Source organism: Ursus maritimus, unplaced genomic scaffold, assembly GCF_017311325.1.
Source record: "Ursus maritimus isolate PB19 unplaced genomic scaffold, ASM1731132v1 scaffold_3, whole genome shotgun sequence".
In the NCBI taxonomy this organism is placed as follows: Eukaryota; Metazoa; Chordata; class Mammalia; order Carnivora; family Ursidae; genus Ursus; species Ursus maritimus.
The window spans coordinates 87,793,160-87,819,297 of NW_024425563.1; the positions used below are offsets into that span (position 1 = coordinate 87,793,160).

Consider the following 26,138-nt stretch of genomic DNA (forward strand, 5'->3'; position numbering starts at 1 on the left):
TTTTTTTTTTTTTTTTTTTTTACAAAGAACAAAAGGATGCACAGATATTTTCTTCCCGCACATGGAAAGAGTGAAGCACTCGGAGTTAGGTGCTTAAAATACACGGAGTTCTCTGGAGGACAATAACCTTTCCTGAAATGAAAATCAAGTCTGTTCTTATACGGGGTTTTCCATTCTCAGTGGAGGCTGTTCCATGAGGTCTCCTTGCTGTGAAATTGTTAGTCACACAGAGCGAAAGACATCTTATTAAAAATGTAGAGAAATGAAAAATTGGAAAGGAACTCAATCGTACCGTTTTCCGACTGCCACCATTTCTTTTCTCTCTCTGGTTCAAAACTTGTAATTACGTTCTCAGTGGTGTGGCTGCGGGATTGGGTGTATGGGTCATACGGAAATCTCGAGTCGCAGATGAAGCATTTTTGTTCCCCCTGGAAAAGACCATCATCAGATCAAAAATAAAGAGTCATAATTACTTATTGTTGATCTGAATTTGAAAACAAGCTGTACTTACTATATTTGTCTTTCAATCTGGCTAAAAATAAAAAGCAGAGGAAGTAACAAGACATCAATTTTTCCATCAATAGGTACTTAACAACAGTGACAAATGCAATAAAAATACGACCCAGAAATTTTATAAATTGATGTATTTGGGCTAAAAATGCAAATTTATGTGGAACTAATTTTTGTCCTACACAAGAGGCAGATGATCTGGAGGTTATGTTAAACTGTAGAGAAATAATCAGAATACATTCTTTGAGGAGGGATTACTTTTAGTCAGAAAATGAATATTTGGCAAGAAATTAATGAAACACTTGGCCACCAGGTTATCTGCAACCATCCTCCTTTCCCTCTCAGACCTAGTTTTTGGCAGAAAAGCTTCCATGACCAAAACCTCTACATCGACACATGTGGATTTTGTAAAAGATTCTCATTGAACGCGTAACAGAGCGGCCTGCCCCCTTGTCTTGCAGACTAAAAGGTCTTATTAGTGAATTGAAACTGCTTCATTTGGAATGGATTTCCAAAGGTGGCAACAGCCAAGACTGGCCTTTGAGCTTGCCTAATTTAATGCATCCACTTATAGCTCTACTTAACTTAAAACTCCTAAGGAAATCCCCCCAAGACTTCCAAAGGACTGCCAATGGCCTGCACAGCTGCTCCTGGCTCACAGCTTTGGGATGCCAGGAGGGCATTTTTGCAAAGCTTCCAGGAAGCAGGGGCTGTGTGTGGTAACCCTCCACGCCGGAAGTTGCCTACAACAGTAGACATGCTGGCAGATGTTCCGCAAACTCTGATTTCCTGTCCTGACTGTGGACTACAGGGACCCACTGTTTGTCTTTCCCTCTATGGAGTCTTCCCTTGATTCACTCAACTCCAGCTACACTCACCTCCCTTGACCAGGAACTCTACTGCCTTCCAGTCCTGACAGAAGCTGTTCTCTGTTCCCCTGTCCTGCAGCCCTCAAATTTTCCCATCTCTTGCTCCTTCCCTTTTTTCGGGGCTCTGATGAACTGCGATCATCTCAGAGAGACTGCTACCTAAAATACCACCAGCTCCCCACCCTTACGGCCTCTGCCACTCTCTGTTTCTTCTTCTGCTTTGTGGTATTTTCTAAGCCCTTATCACCACTTGAGACGATATGACATAGTTGTCGGATTGCTGTCTGTCTCCATCGTTAGAATTTAAGCCGAATGAGGATGAGGACTTTGTTTCGTAGAAGGTTGTATCCTCCTTGCCTAGAACAGTGTCTGGCACACAGTAGATACTCAATAAAATGTGTTGACCGACTGCGTGGTGATTTTAATGACTATTTCAGCTAACGTCTGTCAAAGTAAACCAGCCTTTCAAGAGATCCACGTAACTTCTTTAGAATCACTGGCCACCATAAGCCTTATACTTGAAAAAAAAACCCATCAAAATGCCTTTTGGAAATTAAGGAGCAATGGAAGCCAGATCTATTCTGCATATGGGGAGGCTTGCCCCAGACCTGTCCTGAAAGACCAACAGAAGGCCTATGATTCCATCAAGCAGAAGGCCTATGATTCCATCAAAAGATGTCAAGATTTCAAAAGATTTCCAGACTATGGAAATTATTAGGGAAAATGTTTAACTTTGGGGCTTATTCTCTAAATATTTTAGATGCACAGTCTTTGATGGACCTGGCTAGACAGGATGCTCAGTTGCAGTAACCAGATGGGGGAGTCCCAATTGGGTAACGCTATGGGTCAATGTTGACTTGAAGTTTCTGAGAAGAATGTTTGGCTTGATAGCAATTTGTCAGATAATGGATGAGGGAAAAAACCATCCTCCGTGATGCACAAATGTTTAAGTGGACCAGTCCTTGTAGCCGCACCTGGAACACCTGGTCAGCCCGAAGATATTTTGAGATTTTTTTTTCCAGCTCTAAGATTTTAAGATTTCTGGCATTCTCAAGACAAAAGAAACCTTGAGGTTTGACTGACTTCTATTTTTGGTGGTGTGGCTTTGAAAGACAGGAGTACCAACTCCTAATTATTGTCAGAGTATGTCATGAGTTGGCTATGGCAACAGTAAGCAAAATGCCAGTGGCTGGAGAACAAGATGGGTGATGCCAGCATTGGAGAGTTTCTAATATTAGTGTTGAGAACCATTCCTTTGTCCAGAGGACCTGGAATTAGTGAAGTCATTGGAAGGGCCATCCATCCCACCTGGCCTAGAGTTGAACAAAACTTCTAGTGTCATTTCCTTGCACATGTAGAGAATTTGCTTTCTGACACAAGTCCTTCCCAAACTTAGAACAGTGCTAAGCACTCAGGTATTGTCTTCACTTATTTATAATCATCCTCCTTTACTAGAAACCAATTAGAATACAAAGCATTTCCCAGAGACCTCCAGGAGTTGCTTTCAATGAACAATACATGGAAAAGCCTGGGCTGCGAACATTAGGCTTATGTCCAACTTCCTTCCTGCACATCCTCTTAAAAAACGGGTTGACGTGATTGCCCCAGGCTCCCTCAGCAGGTAGGATACTCAGATGACCCTGGATGCTTGTTTTGCTCCCAAAGCATGGAGAAGGAAAAAACTGTAAAGCAAATGGTCCTTTTATAAAACTGGTCTTTAAGGGGGAAAAAAGGGCATGGAAATATGTTCATATTGGGATTTGATGGCCTTTAGACAAGACAATTTCCAAGTGGCATTGTGAGGCTGGCATGCCGTCAATTCGGTGTTCTACAACCCCCCCTCCCCTCAAAGCAGGACAATGAGAGCTCACATTAAGGGGTAATGACCTTGAGACCCTGAGGGATCTTCGATCTTCACTGATGGGTCAATTGAATTTACTCTCTGGGAGTCAGCTAAGTAGAACAGTACATTGTATAGTAATTCCCTTCAAAGGCTGAACCAAGGAGCCTTTTCTGTCTATTTCTAAAGGTAAAAAGAAAGAGATGAAACAGGATCTTCCCTATTTTCTGATCAGTCAAGGGCTCCTGGACTTGGAATCCTATCAGCTGTGCCTCTGATGTTCAGGAAAGGGTGAGGTGTCCTTTCGTGTTGCCTGGCTGGTCCCCAACGTACGTGGAAAAATCTATGTCATCGACTCAATAATGTCCCAACAAATAAACAAGGAACCAACCCACCTCGAGGTAGCTGAGGATGCAGTATTTCTGGGCTCCGTCCAGCCCACAGGTAGAAGAAGCTGTGAGCTGTGCGCTGCGACCCACCAGGAGATCGCCAGTCATAGGGTGACAGGAGCCCCTTTTGCATTCATCTTGGGCTTTCGCGTAACTGAGCAATCCTTGAACACAACAGACACGGCTGCTAGAAGGAAGTCTAAGGGTAGCAAAAGGCTTAAAGAAGCAACCAGTTAAGTTGGAAAGTTAATAGTCCCATTTATTTTTATTTTATTTTATTTTATTTTATTTTATTTTATTTTATTTTATTTTATTTTATTTTATTTTATTTTATTTTATTTTATTTTATTTTATTTTATTTTATTTTATTTTACAGCAGAGGAGCCTGATGTGGGGCTCGATCCCATAACGCCGGGATCACGCCCCGAGCCGAAGGCAGACGCCCAACCGCTGTGCCACCCAGGCGCTCCCCATTTATTTTTTTAAAAGCAGTTCTCTGGTTTTCTGGTCATGAAGACTCTAGTTGTGGATGTTGTTGGTGCCCGTGGCCTCATGGAAATCTCTTAGCTTGCCAGGCTATACCATCTGAGTTCATGTCCCCACCTGGGCCAGCCTGTAGCCAGTGACTGACGGATACACAGTTCAAAAGGCTGGCACCACTGCCTCAGGCTGGGAGCAACCCCGTGGTGTGGTTTGTGCTCAGAATCTTTCACGGAGGAGGATGAAGCCCCACTCTAGCTGGGACCACATCCTGCCTCTCTTCTCACTCTCCTACTCCTCAGAGCCCTCCCTCACTAAATCACTGATACACAAACCCTTGTCTCAGGCTCTGCATCTAGGAAACCTGAGACAACCTGTATGTACTAGAAATTCTCTATGTGTCATTTTAGGGCAAATAATGTAGACTCATGCATAGACACAAGGAAGGAAAATATTAATTCAGCCTCTCATACCCATTATTCCAACCTGTAGAAAATCAGAGAATTTAAGAAATCCTTGGGAAACAACTTTCTCTTAAAACATGTAAATTCAACTGACCCCCTTTCTAACCTGTATTGTTGGGTTCGGATTCACCATGAAACAAATCATGCCCCTTTGGGATGTCATGAGAGATGGAGTTCCAGACCCACACAAATAAGCCCAACTGATTTCTCAGGCACCAAGGCAGTTAAATGGAGGAAGGGTAGCCTTTTCAGCAAAGAGGGCTGGAGGAACCGGACATCCGTAGGCAAAGAAATGAACTGTAACCAAAACCTTACACCTTATACAAATATTAACACAAAATGGGTCCTGGACTTCAGAGTAACATATTAAACTATAAAGCTATAAAACTCCTATAACACCTGGGAGAAAGTCTTTGAGACTTAGGACTAGGTGAAGACCTTTTAGGATTGATAACAATAACATGATCCATCCAAGGAAAAAATGGGTAAATTGGACCTCATTAAAATTGAAACTTTGCAAATTACACTGAGTGAAAAAAGCCAATTAAAAGGTTATGCACTGCATGGTTCCATTTCTTGAATGACAGTTATAGAGCTGGAGAACAGATTTATGGCTGTCAGGGATTAGGGAGATAGGAAGGAGGGTATAGATAGAAAAGGGTCGTAACTAGGGCTCCTTGAGGGTAATGGAGCTTTCGGTACCTTAACTTCGGTGATGGTCACATGAATAAAATTGCATAGAATTCAATACAGGCACAGGAGTGTTGGTAAAATTGACACAATCTGAATAAGGTCATGGACTATAACACTGTCAATTTCCTGGTTGTAATACTGCGCTATCTTCACACGAGACGTTATCATTGGGGGAAACTAGGGGAAAGGTGTATGGGATCTCTCCAACTGCATGAGAACCCACAATAATCTCAAAATAAAAAGTGAAAAAACCCACAGAATCTTGTGCCCCTTCAAAATCACCCCCCCAGCCTCTGGACGGTGAATCAAGTAAACCCTACACTCTAAGATAATACACACATACACGGCCTACACTTACATACTTTTCCCTTGAGACATGATGATTTACACCAAGCCCTGATTCCAGCAGACAGGAGTGAGAGGGATGGGTATAAAATGGAAAATTATTCCCATACTGTGGAATAAGCTTCGTTTCTCTCTAGCTTTCTCAATTGTAAAAACTGTAAGACTTTTTTTTTATGGTCTTGTTTTGCGTTTAAAGGATTTCTTTCCCTCAACTTGTCCTCCAAAAATAGATGCTATTGAAAAGTAATGTATTTTCCTCTCTTATGCCCACATTCCCCACATGAACTATTCTATTCATCTGGTCACTCTGTGATTCTTATCAGGCATCAATACATAGGTCACGATCTACAAATAAGAATATGATACGTAATGTCTCCTTTGCACAGGTTACCAAATACCCGTTTGGACAAGGAATTTTCTGTCTTCACTCTCCTTGCAAAGATTACTATTCTTTCAAAACAAAGGCACAACAGTGCTTTTTCCTTCTTGAAGATAGATATGTGAAGAAAGTTAACACCACTGCATACTTTCATTTCATTGTATAATAAGTGATCCTTGGTTGGTTAACATGGGTTTTTCCTTTTCTTCACCCAACAATCCAAACCCAGATCTCCTTTTACTTTCTACACTTGACCTCTAGGATAAACAACCAATCAGTAGTTTGGACTCCCAAGGACAACGGCTTTTAAAGACAAGGTCAGGGATAAAAATCTCTGCTAATGCCACTATGTGTGGATTAGCTAAGACTTCGCTTCCAGGGATTTATTCTTCTAGACAAGTTCCATCCTGAATTCTTTTATTGGAATTGCTGCCTCAGAGATTTAACATGTTTTTATAACCTGACTTGGCCTAACTTGTTTTGATCAGATGTGTACTTTTCAGAAATAAAAGTATCCCAGGACTTAGGGAAATCAAATTATTATTATTCATGTAATAGTCTAAATGCAAATATGAATTTCAATCCTCAAATACTTGGCAAAAAGTGGCCAGCAATACAAGCAGTTAAAGCTTCATGCCCGAACACAGACAGCCTTAGCAATATCCTTCCTGGGTTGAAGTTTTCAACTGCCAGATTATCACATTAGCAACAGGCTGGAATTGATTCAAAGAATAAAGATGCTTATGTCTTTAGAGAATTAATGCATTCCTCAAAAACAATATGCATCTTGAAGATAGGATCTGATTAAACATGAACTTAGGAGATCTGGTCATTTAAAGAAAATGCACAGCAAATGTTCTGTAAAGTGCAGGATCATTTTGTAGAAATAATCATTATTATATAATCTCTCATTTTGCAGATTGTTCTCATTTTCTTAAACACATGGGATGTTTTCATATAGAATTCATGTTGGAATTTAGAGGCTGTAAACATACACACACACATTACTTATTATGGGTAAAAAACCTTACAAAGAATGCATGTTAGGTAAGGTTTGTACTTTGTGTCCAGTTACTAAAGCCTGGCCAATGCACATATTAGGATTCTTTTTCCTAATCTTCCTTAGTCAGAAGGCAAGACTAAGTGCTTAAATAGGCTCCAATTTTTATATAAATGCCTGTGGTTGAACTACAAACCAGAAAATGCCCAAGCTGATGATGTGGCATTAACCTGGTTGGTAGTTTAACCATAGGCAACCCTAGAGATTTGGGTTAGATCGGGGTAAGCTTACAGTTAGAAACCCAGGGTCTACTGCAGTGAGGTCTTTTTCTTTCCTAAGATTTTTTTTTTTAAAGTAATCTTTACACCCAACATGGGGCTCAAACTTACAACCCGGAGATCAGGAGCTGCACGTTCCACCCACTGAGCCAGCCAGGCGCTCCAAGGTCCTTTTCTGCCCAAGCTAATTTGGTTTTGAAGATCTTTCATCCTGACAGAAAGGTCTCCTGATTGAGGAGGGGTCTCTGAGCAAACGTGCTGTGGTTTAGAATTTTGGCAGGGTGTGGGGAAGTTATCCTATATGGAGGTTCAGTGATCCTCAGTGGTTGCTTCTGATTTTGAACACAAGTTTAGTCCCAAAGAGAGCATCTGAGGCAGATGTAAATGGAAACAGCTCTTCTCTGACCATCTGAGGCCAGATCTAAGTTCCGTTGTCCTGGGGGAGGCAGTGGAATGAGTCTCTGCTCCCAGTGGCTTGCGGCTCACCCTCCAAGGCAGAGAATTTTCAACAGAGAACAAATGAGCATTTCCTACTTTGAGCTGTTCTTCTTTCCTCCACCACCAGCAAATCTAACTGGGAGCTTGCCTGAGGGTTTGGGAATAGCAAAATTAAAAAATGAGATTCTTAAAGTTGGCTGCCATGAAGAAATTCAGCATGAATCTTTGAAGAGAAGATTCTAAGCAATTTAGTTAGTGCTTAGTAACTAGAAGCAGGGCTGTTACAGAAAAGTCAGGATCAAAAGAGAGTAATTGTTGGAAACATCCTCTCTGTGACTAATGTAAATTATTCTCAGTTTATTAAAGATGGCAGAGGCGTGGAGGATTTGGCCCTTCAGTGGAGAGGAGCTGCTGCCGCTTACTCAGAAGAGGGAATTTTGCCTGTAAATTCTTCACAAGACCTCATTACTGGGACAAGTGCTACATTGAAACAGGACTCCATTTAAAAATTAAAATGCATTCTACTTGTAAATTAGGAATCTGAAAGTATTTTCACTTTCCTCAGTATCTTCCTTATCTGCTGATAGTAATATTCTGTTAAAGATGATTGAAATAGGTATGTGTGGACAGTAAACATACTGGAGGGGAATTTTCTAGTTGCTGGACACAACTATACAGCAAAAGAACCATGAAAATATACAGAACAGGAAAAAAAGAGGTGGATATGTTTAAAATCATTTTTACTAAATATTTTAGAACAATTCAATAAAAGCAGAAAATGGATTTTGACAATACTCACCAAGGTACAAAAAAAAGGCCAGTTGAAATCGCATGCTTTTTAACTGATAAAATTCAGTTTTGCTAGGTTAAAAAAAAAAAAGGAGGTTAAAGCCAGTCACTGATAGAATTAATAACTGCCATCGATTTTCAATGATTCAAAAATGTGACAATTCTTTAGGGACACAAAATATCTACAGTGCCCATTTTCTTAAAAAGTAAGAGTGCATAAAATTTTTACCAATATTTGCTTTCTATTTTCTTGAAATCAAAGAATGCCATCAACAGTTTGTAGGAACTAATATGAAACAAATATAATTTCCTTTGCATATTTTTAACTATTTTTGTCCTCTTATTGTTTAGAAAAAAATTTTTAATTATGCAATCAATACGTACACATTATCGAAAAAATAGAAAAATCAGACAGGCAAAGCGAAGGAATTATTATCTGTAGTACTATCGCCCAGAGACAAGTGGTTAATATCTCACTGTCATGTTTTTCCATAGTGCTTCCCTTGCATATAAGTATTTTTCAAAAATGATAGCACACTGTATGCTTGTCTCAGTCAATGCATCCCAGACATCTCTCTGAATCAGCAAATATAATTTTACATCAGTAATTTTTCAACATACTGAGGGACATCAGGATCACTTGGGGGCTTCCACAAACCAAACTTGTGTCCCTTTGTAGATTCAGCTATGTCCCTCTAGATGGAGACCCCCCCCCCATCACTGTGTGGGGAAGCCTGACAGAGATGGGAGTATACATGCCCCGTAGGGGTTGGGAGGAGAGAAAGTAAAATGCTCTCCTGCACCGGTGTTTTTAAATTACCGGATAGTATTTCTCTGAACACAGGAACCAGAATTTATTTAACGAATCCCCTTTCGGTGGATGTGTGCTTTGTTTCTAGTATTTCCTGTTCTAGACATTTTTGCTAAATCTTTCTTCATATCCTGAATTTTTCCCAGGACACATTAAATGGAGTGAGAATAATGGATCCAAGAGCATGTGTGTGTCTGGGTGTCTGTGTGCACGCAAACATGTATGTGTGTAAAGAGTACATATGCATACATACATACTACATGGGTGTAACGTGTGTGTATAAAGCTGCTGCTGTTACTGCCTACCTGCCGTGTGGACACGTCGTCCCAGTGCACATGCTCACCAACAGCCCATGAGAACAGCTGCTCACTCGTGACCTTCCCAACACGGAGTATTATGAATTTTTTAAGCTTTGTCAATCTAAAGAGCAAAAATGATTATACCTTATCGTTACCGTTTTAATGTTTCTATTTGGGTAGTAGTGAGCGTGAAAATGCTTTTCCATATATCTACAGGTGAGAATTATGTTTGCCCTTCGATCCTTGGAGGCCTTTCCTAGTGAACTGCTTTCCTCCCTGCCCCCGCTCTGAGTCCCCCTAAGCTGATGTGCCAGGTGGTCCGCTCTCTGAACCCCCCTCTCACGCTCCTTGCTTTGTCTTGAACGCCACCCTCCTACACTCAAACGCCAGCCCCCTTGGGAAGCCTTTTGTTTAAATGCCTGATTTTAGGCGAATTTCCTTCTGTGACCCAAGTTCCTCCTCCAGCCTGGGCTTCGTTTTGGACGTCCCGATGTCATAAGAAAACGACTGAGAAGCAGTGCCCCCCGAAGCACCTTGAACTGAAAATGAGTCCTCTCTCTTATAAAAGTCTGTGATTTTGGACTGCTGCTTGTATATGAAATCTTGTCAAGACCTACAGGAGAATCCAGAATGGAGCCTTCAGAAGCTCCATTCTGTACGGGGTGACCCGAACGCTTTTTCTAGGTCTTCTTGTCACCTTTTCCTCAGGGCATGTGGCTTGGGTCCCTCACTCAGCTATACTTTTGATACCATGAAATCCCCCATCCTGATGTTGTCCTGGATTCAGAACTCCGGCCTGCGTGCTTCATTTTGTCAAATGCAGGACGATTAACAACGTGCTTATCCTTTTAATAAGAATGGGCAATACAAGCAAAGTTTGAAAGTATTCTCTCTATAGCCAGAGAAACTGAACTTGGTAAGATTATGATGGTATGCAAATAGCCTACAATTAAGGGCTTGAAACGATCTAGCCTCTGGGCTGCTGAAGGCCATGGAAATTATGCAGGAAATATCAGGAGCATCCCTGCTTCTCTCCAGTGGGGAATCCGTTCACAGGGCAGATTCCAAATGGAAACACTGTTTCCAGCTACAGACCTTGGGCTAAAATCTCCCTCCTCTGGGAAGGTGGGAAGGTGGGAAGGTGGGAAGGACGAAGATGGCACAATTCTAATGACCCAGGTTTAGAGAGAAAGGAGAAGAACTGCTGCGTTGACCATAGGAGCAAAAGCTCATGTGAAAGGAATGCTTTTGGAGACAAACCATAAGAGACTCTTAACCTTAGGAAACAAACTGAGGGATGCTGGAGGGGAGGGGGATCAGGGGGATGGGGTTACTGGGTGATGGACACTGGGGAGGGTATGTGTTGTAATAAGCACTGGGTATTATATAAGACTGATGAGTCACAGACCTGGACCCCTGAAACAAGTAATACAGTATATGTTAATTAACTGAAGTAAAAAAATAAAGAAAAGAAAGCGATGCCTTTGGTAGAGCATCTGGGGGGACAAATCTTCCTTAATATCATAGTTCATTACACATCTGTGATGCAAATAAACTCCTGGGAATTTTGTCAGTCTGCGAAGTACCTTTAAGCAACAGCAAGATCATGATACAAGGAAGTGAACTTCCCAGCATGCATCAGCTGGGTTCCAGCCTGACCTGCCCCGAAGAAGAGAGCACTAGAGGGGGAACTCAAACTAGACTAAAATAGATATCATTCTTGTATTCATAACTGCTCAACACCCATCATCAGCACCTTAGTGCAGAATCACTGGGTTTCTGGATAATTCCCCTGTTGGCTGAGCCCTGGCCACAGCTCAGAAACCCCTAGGGAGACTATTTTTTCATAACTTCTTTTAAAAAATACTTATTTTCTGAGGCACCTGGGTGGCTCAGTCGTTAAGCGTCTGCCTTCAGCTCAGGTCATGATCCCAGGGTCCTGGGATCGAGCCCTGCATCGGGCTCCCTGCCCCGCTGGGAGCCTGCTTCTCCCTCTCCCACTCCCCTGCCTGTGTTCCCTCTCTCGCTGTCTCTCTCTCTGTGTCAAATAAATAAATAAAGTCTAAAAAAAAAATAAATAAAAATAAAAAGTACTTATTTTCTGATACAATACAAGTAACATAAAATTTACCATCTTAACCATTTGAAAGTGGTTAAATACATTCACATTGTTGGGCAGCCAATCCCCAGAACTCTCTTCATCTAACAAAACTGAAACTCTGTATCCAGGAAACAGCTTGTCAATTTCTGGTCCCCCCAGCCCCTGGCAACCACTGGTATGAATTGGACTACTCCAGGTACCTCATACAAGTGGAGTCATACAGTATCTGTCTTTTTGTGACTGGCTCATTTCACTTAGTATAATGTTTCCAAGGTTCATCCGTGTTGCAGCCCGTGTCAGAATTTCCTTCCTTTTTAAGGCTGAACAATATTCCATTGTATGTACCTGGGGACATTTTTAAATGGCTGTTGCTCTGTCAAAATGGCTGGAGTGGGACCCAGGTGTCAAAGTGTCCACGATGCTCCCCAGAGATGTAACTGGGGCTAAGAACCACCAGTGGCTCGTGAACACCTAAAACTCATCAACTTGCCCACATACCTGCTCTTCTCCTGGATTCCATTCTAGGAGAAGGGCACGAGCTATGGCTCCCAAACGTTGCTGCACAGTAGAATCAACGAGCTTTACACATCCTGCTGCCCTGGGAACATTTTGTCCCAATCAAATCAGAATATCTGGGGGGGGGGGATGCCAGCAACAGTGTTTTGTTCTGTTTTTTTTGAAGATTCTAGGTAATTCCAATATGCAGCAAAGTCTGGGAGCCACTGGGGCTACCATGGCCCAACTTGCTTAGACCAGAATGTTGAGGGTCATCATTGATCCCTCCCTGTCATGCTTCCGAATCTAAACTTGATCTCTTCTCCTTAAACAGCAGTTCTCAATGTGTGCTCCATGGATTTAACAAGGTGACCAGTTCAACCCAGAGTGCCTGGCACTTTCCTGGTGTTAGCACCAAAAGTTCCCAGGTCCTTGGAATGCCCTTTGCTCTGGGCAAATTCAAATGTTGGCCACCCTACTGGATCAGCGGCATCAGCATCACCTGGGAACTGGTTAGAAATGCACGTGATCAGGCCCTGGGACAAGACCCATCGATTCAGAAAGTCGAGGGATGGGGCCCAGCACCCTGTGCTTGCACAAAGCCCTCCAGATGAGGCTGATGTATCCCCAAGTTTGAGAACCACCACTCATCAGTAACTCCCGGGTCCACATGCTGAAGACCAGAGCTGCTACTGCTCCTGGGAACACAGTCACACCTCAACAGAATCTATTCCGTGGCACGTGCATGTCTGCCTGGTCTGGGTGGCCCCCCACTTAAGGCACTGCAGGTCCAGACTGTGGTACTGGGGGACAGAGCGGGCAGATGGGGGCACCCGTCAGCGAGCTCCACCTCACTAGATCGGTCCTGTCTGAACGTGCATACTCTTCTTAGAGCTTGCTTGGTGAGGCCTTCTTTTTCTGGTTCTCGATATCCAGAAGTGATTTTCCCATTTGAGTAGAAGCAAGAAGCTTTTTATATTGTTAATGAGCTTCCAGAGAAAAAACAGAAAAAAAGAGAGTTTTCTTTCATAGATGAGGTCTCTCCTATGAAAGTTCCCATTTCTCTGAGTAGGGGTAACCTCATCTCCACAGGGCTTATGACCTCTTTCAAGGCATAAAGTATATTCTCCTTATTTTTTGGTGACATCTTTACTAAGATGATTCACGTATCATAAAATTCACCCTTACAGCAGCTTTTAGTTTTTCACATAGTTTTTCACAAGTTAGCACTCGCTAACTTGAGAACATTTTCCCTACCCCAGTAAGAAATGCCATACTCACTGGCAGTCACCACCCTCATCTGCCTCTTCCTGAAGTCCCTGGGAACTTTTTTAAAAAAGAGTTTATTTATTTGAGAAAAAGAGAGAGAGGGAGAAGCATGAGCGGGGAGGAGAGGAGAAGCAGACTCCCCACTGAGCAGGTAGCCCGACTCAGGGCTCCATCCCAGGACCCTGGGATCATAAACTGAGCCAAAGGCAGATGCTTAACCCACTGAGACACCCAGGTGCCCTGGGAATTATTAATCTACTTTCTCTCTCTGTGGATTTGCCTATTCTGGATACTTTATGTAAGTAAAATCATGCAATATGTGGTCTTCTGTGATGGCTTCTTTCAATGAGCATAATATTTTCAAGGTTCATCCACAGTGTAGCAGCTATCCGCACGGCAACTCCTTTTAATTGCTGAATAATATTCCATTATATGGATATACCACTTCATTTAGTTATCCATCAGTTCATGGACATTTTTCTCTACTTTTTGGCTATTACGAATAATGCTGCTATGAACATTTACCTACAGGTGTTTGTGTGGATGTATGTATTTTCATTTCTCTGGGGTAAATGCGTAACTGTAGAAAAACACTCTATTTCTTAAACAAATGTTATGACCTCGTCTAAACCTTCCCCATAGATTGTAAGCACTTGAAGGCAGACATTCATCTTCTTGTCCCGGAGGTACATAGAAAAACACCAAAAACATCTGCCAACTTGAATTCATTACAGTTTGCATTTCTGCTAAAATAGGTCAGCACCCAACCTTGATGCCAGTTGCAGGCGTAGCGTTCTAGCTTGATTTTTATTACTGCCTCTTTTACGAACTTCACCTCATCTGTCCTGACTTGAAGGCCTTGACTGTGCCTTGGGCGGGCTCCTCCCTGCTGGGGCTGCTCTGGCCTTGTTTTCACGATCCTCGTGCAAGTTGCCAATCCTGGGTGCTCCCTCATGCGGACCTCTCTCCGCCTCTTGCCCCTCCACCTTATTCTGTGGTGTCTAGTACCTGATATTCTCCCCATTTCCATAGGTCTTTGCTTTTCAGAGCCCCACTGTGAATCTAGAGGTATCTTTAAACCTGAAGGTTTAAATACTGTAATAGGGGGCGCCTGGGTAGCTCAGTCATTAAGTGTCTGCCTTCTGCTCAGGGCGTGATCCCAGCGTTCTGGGTTCGAGCCCCACATCAGGCTCCTCTGCTGGGAGCCTACTTCTTCCTCTCCCACTCTGCCTGCTTGTGTTCCCTCTCTCACTGGCTGTCTCTATCTCTCTGTCTCTCAAATAAATAAATAAAATCTTAAAAAAAATAAAAATACATACATACATACATACATACATACTGTAACGGGAGGCACTTGGGAGATCAATGGGGCTGCAGATGTAACCACCCATCCACACTCCTGATTTTGTTTTCATATCACAGTTGGAAGAAACTCTAAAGGAGCTCATCCATTCCCAGTCCTCGTCTCCATTTAGAACTGATCTAGAACTCTGCTTAGGGCAACAATCCTGAATCACATCCTGTGAAGGATTTATTGCTCTCAGGTCAGAAGCACTGGCCTGGGGCCAAAGCATCCACATGTGGGGTTCTACCAGGCTCAGTGGTGTGATGGGTAGAAAATGGGCTGGGGTCCCCGGCTTCCTTTCCCCCACCCAAGTAGTGGGAATGGTCCCAAAGGAAGGCCAACATTGGGGTTTTATCTCTGAAATCCCTGAGGCCCAGGCTATGAAGAGGTGAGTTAATTCTGGTGAATTCAGGCTACTAAAAATGTTCTCTCTGAACTGTCCAATTAAATGTGGGAAAAAGACTTCAATCATCCCCCATTTTCTTCCTTCTCTATGTCACTTTGCAATGGCTTCTTGGCATCCTGTTACTAATTCATTCATTCCATCTCCCCTCACTCCAGTCTACCTCCTGAAATAGAATCTCCTTTCTTCTCAGTGAAGGTGGATAATGGCTGATCCCTGTGATTACACTCGAAAGGCTGAGGCCCCAGTCAGCTTTCCTGCTTCTCACGTGCGCGGAGGGTTCTCAGGATTGGTTTGTCCAGCAGAGAACACAAGGTCTGTGGACATTTGCAGCTGCCACCTTGGGGAGGAGGATCTACTGACATCTAGTGGTCAGAGGCCAGGGATACTGCTAGAGACTCTCCTACAGTGCACAGGGCATTATCGGGCCCCAAGTATCAACAGTGCCCTTGGTCAGGACCTTGTCACTCCACCCTTCAATTCCATAAGCGCCTCAGCTCTGGTCCTGCTCCCAGTTTTCTGTTTCCCATTTAAGATGATCTAAGTCCCAATCTAGATGAATGTTAGAGTATATAGCATCTGGCAACTTCTACGAATCCTGTTTTCTGAGATCGCCCAGTCACTATAAAACGCACGGCTGTACACAGAGCAACATTTTCAGGCGCGGTGGTCTTCGCCCCCATACCTTCCTTCAGCAGGCTTTCCATTTCATTGGTGCTGCTTTTCTGGTTGGTGTACCAGACCTGGCCTTTGAGAAGCTTCACAGAGGCTACGTACAATTTCTTTTTTGCTAAATTCACTGGTGAGTTTAAGTGATATTTGTAAAAGTAATCAGGACAAAGAAACATACTAACACCTCTTATTTGGCCAAAGACTGTGTAAATATATTTACAAAGGCACTGGATGTGTTCTGGTGATGGTTTAGCGAATGCCCGCTAGAGGACCCTGGTCCTAAACTATATTAAGTGTTGCAATAAACAGTAAAGTACGTGAAACTGACAATAACTAGTTTCCGGGCACTGCTAATCAATTTTAATTTACTGACCACCAACATTACCTCATCTGTCCTCACTGGCAGGCTGTGCTCAAGGCGACAGCTCGTCAAAGATTTTCTTCTTTTTTTGTCAAAACTACGTGGAGGCAACAGACGAAGACATGAGGGGGATTTAATGTCAAGCTGCCCACAATGTCCAAACACTGTCCTAGGTAGACCCATGGGCACAAGCAGTGCGTGGGAAACAGCCTCTCTGCAGCCTTCCTTCTGCAAACTGCACAGTAATCTCTAACACGGGGATCGTTATAATCCACATATTTATACTAGCCCTTAATTCTTTTTCTGGCACACTTCAAAGGGGTTATTCTACACATTTTAAATGACAGTTCTCATAGAAATCTTATGTTTAACTTTCCCTTATCTGTGTAACGCATATTTTCCCCCCACGTGACATCAGGAATCATTAGATATTTCAACTGTGTTGCCTTAAATTGCATCGCAGTGAGGAATGCAGAACATGAAGGTATAAAGCTCACTTTCCCTTGAATTACAGCAGACACCATGCTTTCCTTGAAATGCACTACTTATACATACCTAAGATATGAACAATATATTTTGAAGATATGACTAGTTCTACAGAATTGGAACGTTTTCCCAACTGTCCCAAGCTGTATCACTGTGGTAAAAAATAAGTACCCACCTAATACGCCATTTAAATTGTGCAGCTCACCATTGCATCATTTGAACCTTCCTTTAAAGAACAAAAAAGCTCAAGGCACTGGCTGCACCCCACTGGCCACTAAGCACGAATTTTTCCCATTGGATATTGCACTGGGTGTACATGTCTTATGTATACATGTTATCTGATTATCATTCCGTGAAAGTAATGCTCTGATATGTTATCCCCTATGCTGGCTCCCCTCATACACAACAAATTCTCAATTTGTTGCTACTTTCACTCATTCCAAAAACTGCCAACGTGTCAGAGAGAGAAAAGCCGACACTTACCAGGATTTGCGAGGCTGTGTTGAGAGGCGCAGGCTGCAAACAGGGCGTGTAAAGGCACACCTGAAAGTGAGAGTCAATTTAAGTAGAAAACGTCTCCCCTGAGGCACCTACGGGGAGGGGAGAAAAGAGAGATATTCCTGAACTTGCCATAAAAGGATGCGTGAAGTTACTTGCCTTGGGTTTTGACTTATATATGCGCGCGCCCACACACGCACACACATACACACCTTGTCTACAGAGGCAAAGAGCTCTATTTTACAGCAAACGTTCTTCACTACTGCCAGACTTCTGAAAGCAAAGGCTCGGAGGAGTTCAGATCAGGGTCACAACGACAAACGGCAACATTACTACCAAATTTGTAACGAAGTTGCAGCTTCCTCTTAGCTGCTCCCGCAGTGTGAAATTAAGAAGACACAAAGAATCACAGGCTCACACTGTGCTCCCCAAAGCAAGCAGTGTGCAGCACTTTCTTGAGGAACGGAGGATTGTCTGTAGGAGCCGCTCATAGTTCCTTGGGATCGAGGCTGTAGGCACATTCAAACACTTGCCGTAGGCATACTTCCTACTTTGCTATCGTAATGAGTTACAAAGTAAATCTCACCCTGGAGAAGAGTGGTTGATAAATGCAGATGTTTTTATTATTTACTAACTTGTATAGCTTTTTGCTCATGCCTTCGACTTTGCCTTCAGATCCCAGGCTCCTGGTGCTTTGGAGAAAAGAAATTTGTGTCTGATGAAACTTACAGAGAAAAAGAGACAGTCTGTGCAATACTCTGGCTCCTAGAAATTGAATAGTAAACTTATTCTCTACAAATGCAACTGTAAGACAAAATTAACTAACCCATTTCATTGATTTATATTGACATCTGTCAAAGAGAAGACATGGCAGAAAAGATCAGTCTTTCCACATTCCCTCAGCCTTGAAAATCTTTGTTTTTACCTTTACCCAGATACTTTGGTAGCACGTGATCTGCTATGAAAGTTCTGTAAATATTATCAAGTACCTCCCAGGTTGGGAGTGATCGGCTGTATTGCTCCATTATTTAATTGGATTTGACTATGTTAGTAAGTCATTAAGCAAACAATGTTTATGTTGTTGTATACCAAAGAGATAAAACAAAACATTCTTGTCTTCTATCTTCCCCTTAAACGTTGCTGCTTCCTCTGGGCTTTATCAGCTGAGCAATCTGTGTGTATAGTATTCCTCAGGCAAACTCATTCCGACAGTTTCATGGATTAACCCACTTCTTTATTTCCAACCCCACCCACCTCCTGAGCTTTGGCTCCATGCTCCCAACTGCCTACTGACAGACGCCTCTCTCTGGATGACTCACCAGCACCTCAAACACAAGACGTTCACAGTTCGACTCTTCTGTTGTTTGAACCTCTCGTCGTCCTCATCTTCATACCTTCTCAGTTAATGTTGTCTTTCACCAGTCATTCACAAGCAGGGAACCTCAGCTGAGCTAATTCCAACCCTCTTCCATTGCCCTGAGGCATAAAATCACACTCTCTGAGCCCAGCCTCCCTAAACACTTGATGGGGTCCAGTGACAGTCAGGGATGTGGTCTTCTGCTGCTTCCCCCAAAGTTCCTGTGCTTTCCCCCTCAGCACAGACGCTGCTGCTGGTCAGTTGTGCTGTCAGTGACTTCCCTTGGGCCTTGGCTTGCTGGCACTGGGACACCGTCCTGTCCTTTCAGAGGGCGATTGCGGGGCTCACACTGGCTCTCAGAGCATCACCAACAGGAGGACTTAAAGGCCCCAACCTCACGGTGCTTCCTTCCGGTTCCTGTCCATTTGGAATAGCCCCTGCGTCCCACTGTTTACCCCTCTCCCCGATCCTTTCTAGTATGTGCAGGAAAGTGAGGGTGCTGGGGGGAAGAAGGTTAAATATTACTGACTGAACTGTTTCATTTTGCTTATTACAAAGACCAAATTTAATATCTCGTGGCCAGGTCTTGATGACCAAAACAGCGTTATGCTACCTCAGCGACTCAAAGCAGAACATCTTAAAACATTACATTTTTGGTTTGACTCTTAACTTAGCTCTTCCCAAGATGAGAGGGATCAGATAATATTATGAAGGAAATAACTCCCAAATCCTGGTAAGTCAGCTGTTTCGCTCCACTTATTCTTTCTTCTACAGCCTTACATCAATGTATTCGTTGGGGCTGTCATCATTTCTGATAGTTTATTGCCTGAATTTCAGGACTCTGAATCAAGAGTCAGACGCTCAACTGAATGAGCCACCCAGGCGCCCCACTGTTGGCCAAATTTTATCCTTGCTTCTTCTGAGCCATCATCCTTATTGTCACCAGAGAACACAGATTTAGACTTGTAGCTTCTTTGCTGACACACCTTCGCTGGCTGCCTTTCCCTTACAGGATCCACATTTCTTAGTGTGGCAGAACAAAATGGGTTTACAGTCTGGCCCCAACACGGCTTTCCGCACTGCCTGCCCGAGAGCTAGGCTCTGCTCACTCTGTCTCGTCATGCACTCCTATGACTCCAGGACTTTGCACAGGCCATTCCCTCCTATACCTTTCCTTCAGCTGTCACCTTTTGTAATGCTTTCCTAGATTCCTCCAGGGAGAGCTGGCTGTTCTTGCTTTAGAAGTACAACAGGAGAGTGACAGGCTTGCCACTGCAGTGAAATGTTGGTGGCGGCCTCCGCCTCGTTACTCTGAGCAAGGTGATGTCAAGGACCACACAGAAGACCGTCCTCCTTGCTTTGCCTCTGACTCAGTGGCTGCACTGCTCATGTTTCCCTTGCTAGAAGCCAGTGGCTCAGTTCCAGCAGGTAAACTCCTGTGTACCCTCTGATCTTCATGATCACCAGACTCAAGGTCCAGGGAGCCTGGCGCTGGGTATTCTAATGCCCACCAGGGGGCAGCACTTCTGACGTGCCATGCAAACTTCCGTTCCACCTGTGTTGGCCCATTCTGCAGCACTGGGCTTCCGTCTGGGGTCCATTTCTTTCTGGCAGATAGCCTGGCTCAGTTATCAGGAGGCTGGCACTTTTTCTTCTTCTTTGGGGTGGGCCCCCCTTCCTCTCAGCCTCCACCTATGGCTCTGCCACAGTGGACAGATCCTCAAAATTGGAAGTCTTGTGCATTCTCCATGGCTGGGCCTTGCCGAATCTCCGCAGTGGATGACCATTACCATTCCTCTGCCCCCTAATCTAGTCTTCGAGTATGGACTGATTCTCCTTAAGAAGCTGCCATCTTAGGGGCACCTGATGGCTCAGTCGGTTAAACATCTGACTCTTGATTTTGGCTCAGGTCACGATGTCAGGGTCATGAGATCGAGCCCCATGTGGGGCTCTGCGCTCAGCAGGGTGTCTGCTGGAGATTCTCTCCCTCTATCTCTGCCCCTCCCCCCACTCAGGCATGCAGATGGTCTCCCTTTCTCAAACAAAGAAAAAAGAAACGGCTCTCTTACTCTTAACGTAGAGAACAAACTGCTGGTGACCAGAGGGGAGGTGGGTGGGGGATGGGTGAAACAGGTGATGGGATTAAGGAGCACATTAGTGATGATCACTAGGTGTTATATGTAAGTGTTGAATCGCTATATTATACACCTGAAACTAGTATTACACTGTATGTTAACTAAGCAGACCTTAAACTAAAACTTAAAGAAGCTGCTCTCTTGGCCAGTTTTTCTAGCTAAGGGAGCCTGTCATCTACCCTCCCGTGATGAATTCACTCGGGCATGATCTTCCACCCCACAAGCGTTTTGGCCAAGGATTTGAACCACATCACACTGTATTCCCAAATGCCAAGCTGAGTGCAGTGCCCCCAGTAGGTGCTTGCTTTTTGAATGAGGTGCCATTAAGTTGCAGAAACTGCTAACAAAATTATTTGGAGAAATCTTTATACCAGAAAAATCGAAATCCCTGAATTTAGGATTGGCACTTATATTCTAAAATCTGGGGCATGTGATCTGAACTGCTTTCAGTTGACTTTTCAACAGGCATGGTAAGTTCGCTGAGTGGATGGCACAGAAAAGTCATGAAGGCAAATTCGCAGGGAGTAAAACGTTCAAGGCAAGAGAGTGACAATTTTCTCTAGTGTCTAATAACTTAGAATAGCCCTCATAAGGCCCTGCGGTAATTTAAATCAACTGTTATTTCTCCTATCAATCACGGTCTGCCTTTTCCACAAAACGTAATTCCCTTTTATTTTTTTTCTCCCCCTTCTCTTAGACTTCCTTTGTTTCCCTGTCGTAGAGCTTCTGCTTTTCTTTGAAGCCAATCTGAATTCCCAGGAAGAAGGCAGGGATATCTTGTTCCGTGTTTTGTTTATTCGTTTTTTCTGGTTCATGCTTCTGTAGCCATTTTCAGGCAGCTTGATACTTATCAGCTATAAAATGTGCTGACCGAGAGGGGCTTGCTTCTTAGAAATGAGGAAGCCAAGCCCACCCCAATCTATTTCCAGCGGACCCTGTGCAATACCTTTTTGGTTCTCAATGCTCTGTCAATTCTAACTGACACAGGTCATCTTAAGTGTCAACACCGTCGGCTTGCCTCGTGATTGGTCAAGTATAACCACTGCAGGAATTGCAGGTTTAAGTGGTTCCGGACGCCATGGTTATTCCGTTCTCCTACTAAGATCTATAGGGCAAAAATGAAACTAAGGCTTACATTTTACTCACCTGCCCGTATATGAAAGCAGCCACGACACATCTCCTCTGCCGTGTCCGCTGAGTTTGTTTGCTGGTTGCCTGCAAAGACACATTTGGGATTCCTACAAGCTCGTGGAAGGAGATGACTGCGAACTGAGCAATACTTGGTATTCATTTTTTATACAATATCGACTAGTGAGAGAATAGATTCAACAAACATTCCTCCAACATTAACTTTATAGACCTGTAAGCACTCTTAGAAGTGTTTTAGCAAAGTTTCTTACCTGTTATTTGTGTTTTTATTTATTGCTGTATTTTAAATCGATGCCCCTTGTTTTTAACGTGTTCCCTAGAGGCCAGATTATCTGTTCACTTCGGACGTCCTGGAAAGCAGCTCCTAGAAGACTAGAATCACGTCTTTTCCATGGCAGGCCTAAGAACAGAGGAAGCTTTACAGTCTTTCTGCAAACCAACAAGTTCCACAAAGCAGCAGGTGGTCAAAGACCCAAGAGGAGCATTTGGTTTTAGGCAGAAACTTCAGCAGGGGCTTGGGTGAAATGGAGGGACTTTTCTGTTTGTTTGACGTTGTACAAAACATAAAGCCCTAGGGGGTGCCTGGGTGACTCAGCCGGTTAAGCATCCAACTCTTGATTTTAGCTCAGGTCATGATCTCAGGGTTGTGAGATGGAGCCCTACATTGGGCTCTGCACTGGGCGTGGAGCCTGCTTAAGATTCTCTCTCCCCCTCTCCCTGTACCCTTCCCCACCCCCCAATCTTGCTCGCTCTCTCAAAAAAATAAAATAAAAATAAAAACATAAAGCCCTAGACGCTAAATATTTATGCATATTTTAACCTTATTGTAAACTTCTGAATTCCATAAAAATATATTTTTTTGAAATACATAAATTTAAAAGGCTTGCTGCATTCTTGGGTGATTTTTTATTATATCTTGAGGGTGTTTCCCTGGATATTATGTATCTCCAGTTTTATAGTGAAAATTGAAATGACCATATCATTCAGATTTCAGAAACTCACTTTCAAATAACTATGTACAGATGACCATGGCTATTCTCCTGATAAACTGATGCCATGTTCTTAGGATATCTGCCTTCATCTCAGAATGGCTTAATTATTTACCTCTTAGGATTAACAAGGGTTACCGTGTTGTCAGCCAGGAGGGATTTTCAAGAAAACTAATTTGCTCACTGAACCATCTATTGGTTAATCACAAACAGTCTCATAGTATAGCTCTTAAACAAAGATTTTGCCTTTCTTTTCCAAAAAGAAAACAGCTTTGTTGCTTTTCCTAAAAAATAACATATGCTCATTTACCCCATGTCAGACAATATAAAGAATTATGGAAAACAAAAAGCACCAGAAAGCCTACATTTTCTTCAAATCATCACATTTTTCACTTTGTTTTTAATTAACTTTTTGAAGTGTAATTAACATGCAGTGTTAGTTTCAGGTGTACAATAGAGCGATTCAACAACTCTGTACGTTACTCAGTGCTCATCATAAGCGTACTCTTCATCCCATCACCTATTTCTTCCATTCCCCGCCCACCTCCCTTCTAGTAACCATCTGTTCGTTCTGGAGAGTCTGTCTTTTTTTAAGTTCCATATGAGTGAAATCACATGGTATTTATCTCTCTCTGACTTATTTCACTTAGCATTATACACTTTAGATTCATCCGTGTTATTGCAAATGGTAAGACTTCATTCTTTTTAATGGTAGAGTAATATTCCAATATACCCTATCTTCTTTATCCATTCGTCTATCGGCAGACACTTGTATTGCTTCCAGAATTTGGTTATTATAAGTAATGCTGCTATAAACATGGGATGCATGCATCTCTTTGAATTAGTGTTTTTTGTATTCTTTGGGTTAATACCCAGCAGTGGAATTACTGGATCATATGGCAATTAATATTTTTAACTTTTTGATGAACCTCCACACTGTTTCCCACAGAGGCTGCACCAGTTTGCATTCCCACCAACAGTGCATGAGGGTTCCTTTTTCTCCACCTCCTTGCCCAACACTTGTTTCTTGTGTTTTTTATTTTAGCCATTTTGACACATGTGAGGTGATATATCATTGTGGTTTTGATTTTCATTTCCCTGATGATTAGTGACGTTGAGCATATTTTCACGTGCCTATCATCGGTATGTCTTCTTTGAAAAAATGTCTGTTCAGACCCTGTGCCCATTTTTACTTAAATTTTTTTGTTTTTTGGCGTTGAGTTGTAGAAGTTCCTTATATATTTTGGATACTCACTCCTACTGAATATATCATTTGCAAATATCTTCTCCCATTCATTAGGTTGCCATTTTATTTTTGTGGATAGTTTCCTTCCCTGTGCAAAAGCTTTTTATTTTGGTATAGTCCCAATGGTTTATTTTCGCTTTTGTTTCTCTTGACTGAGGAGGAGACAGATTTAGAAAAATGTTTCTATAGCTAACGTCAAAGAACTGCCTATGTTTTCTTCTAGGATTTTTATGGTTTCAAGTCTTACATTTAGGTCTTCAATCCATTTTGAGTCTATTTTTGTGTATGGTGTAAGAAGTGTTCCGTTTCTTTCTTTTGCATGTAGCTGTCCAGTTTTCCCAGCACCATTTGTTGAAGAGTCTGTCCTTTTCCCCATTGTATATTCTCGCCTGCTTTGTCAAAGATTAATTGACCATATAGTTGTGGGTTTATTTCTGGGCTTTCTTTCTGTTCCACTGATTTATGTGTTTATTTTTGTGTTAGTACCATACTGGGTTTTTTTTTTTTCAAAGACTTTATTGATTTATTTGAGAGAGAGAGAGAGAGAGGGTAGAAGTGGGTGGGAGAGGCAGAAAGAGGAACAAGCAGACTCCCTGCTGAGCAGGCAGCCCGACATGGGGGCTGATCCCAGGACCCCAAAATCATGACCCAAGCCAAAGGCAGACACTCAACTAACTGAACCACCTAGGCATGCTTCATACTGTTTTTTAATTACTACAGATTTGTAGTATATTTTGAAATCTGGGCTTGTGATACCTCCAGACTTGTTCTTATTTCTCAAGATTGCTTTGGCTATTTAGGGTATTTTGTGGTTCCATACCAATTTTTTTTATTTGTTCTAGGTTTGTGAAAAATGTTGGAATTCTGAGGATTACATTAAATCTGTAGATTGCTTTGGGCAGTATGGACTTTTTAACAATACTGGTCTTCCCAATCCATGAACATAGAATATCTTTCCATTTGTTTTTGTCATCTTCAATTTCTTTCATCAGTGTATTTATAGTTTTCAGAGTAAAGGCCTTTAATTCCTTTGGTTATGTTTATTCCTAGGTATCTTATTCTTTTGGTGCAATTGTAAATGGGATTGTTTTCGTAATTTTTCTTTTTGCTATTTCTTTCAACAGATTTCTATATATTAATTTTGTACCTTGTAACTTTACTTTTCAATTCATTTATCAGTTCTACTAATTTTTTGGTGGAATCTTCAGGGTTTTCTACATATGGTATCATGTCATCTGTAAACAGTGACAGTTTTACTTTATCAATGTGGATGCCTTTTGTTTCCTTTTCTTGTTTGAGTGCTGTGGCTAGGACTTCCAGTACTATATTGAATAGATGTGGTAAGACGGGACATCCTTGTCTTGCTCCTGACCTTAAGAGGAAAAGGCGTCAGTTTTCTCTATGGAGTATGATGTTAGCTGTGGGTTTTTCATATATGGCCTTTATTATGTTGAGCTATGTTTCCTCTGAAGCTATTTTGTTGAGATCTTTTATCATGAGTAGATGTTGTACTTTGTCAAATGCTTTTTCTGCATCTATCGAGATGATCATATAGTTTTAATCCTTTCTTTTGTTAACGTGAGGTATCAGGCTGATTAATTTGCAAATTGAAATCCTGGCATCCCTGGAATAAATCCCACTTGATTGTGGTGAAAGCCTAATATTTTTTGGTAAACATCTTTCCAGATAACTCTCTCTCATTCTCTTATTCTTGCTTGCTCTGTCATCTTTCAGAAATAGATGTTGGGGGGGCACCTGGGTGGCTCAACTGGTTAAGTGTCTCCCTTTGGCTCAGGTCATGATCCCAGGGTCCTGGGATCAGGCCCCGTGTCAGGCTCCCTGCTCAGTGGGGAGCCTGCTTCTCCTTCTCCCACTGCCTCTCTTCCCAGTTTGTGCTCTCTCTCTCTCAAATAAATAAATAAAATCTTAAAAAAAAAAAAGAAAGAAACAGACATAGGGAAGGCTGAAGGGCATGAGCAAATCCCAAACTCACCAATGTGGAATCTTAGCCTGATTTCCTTAGCCACAAAACCTTCAAAACTAAGAAA

At 42.5% G+C, this 26,138-nt stretch overlaps 1 protein-coding gene across 1 annotated transcript in view; it reads right to left on the reverse strand.

The window, feature by feature from the left end:
- Positions 1–8,518, reverse strand: part of LAMB4 (laminin subunit beta 4) — an 89,596-nt gene extending 81,078 nt beyond the window's left edge. The window contains 3 exon segments of the mRNA XM_040644401.1: positions 293–428; positions 3,615–3,772; positions 8,485–8,518. Of these exon segments, the coding sequence (XP_040500335.1) occupies positions 293–428; positions 3,615–3,772; positions 8,485–8,518 (328 nt within the window).
- Between the last annotated feature and the right edge of the window lie 17,620 nt (positions 8,519–26,138).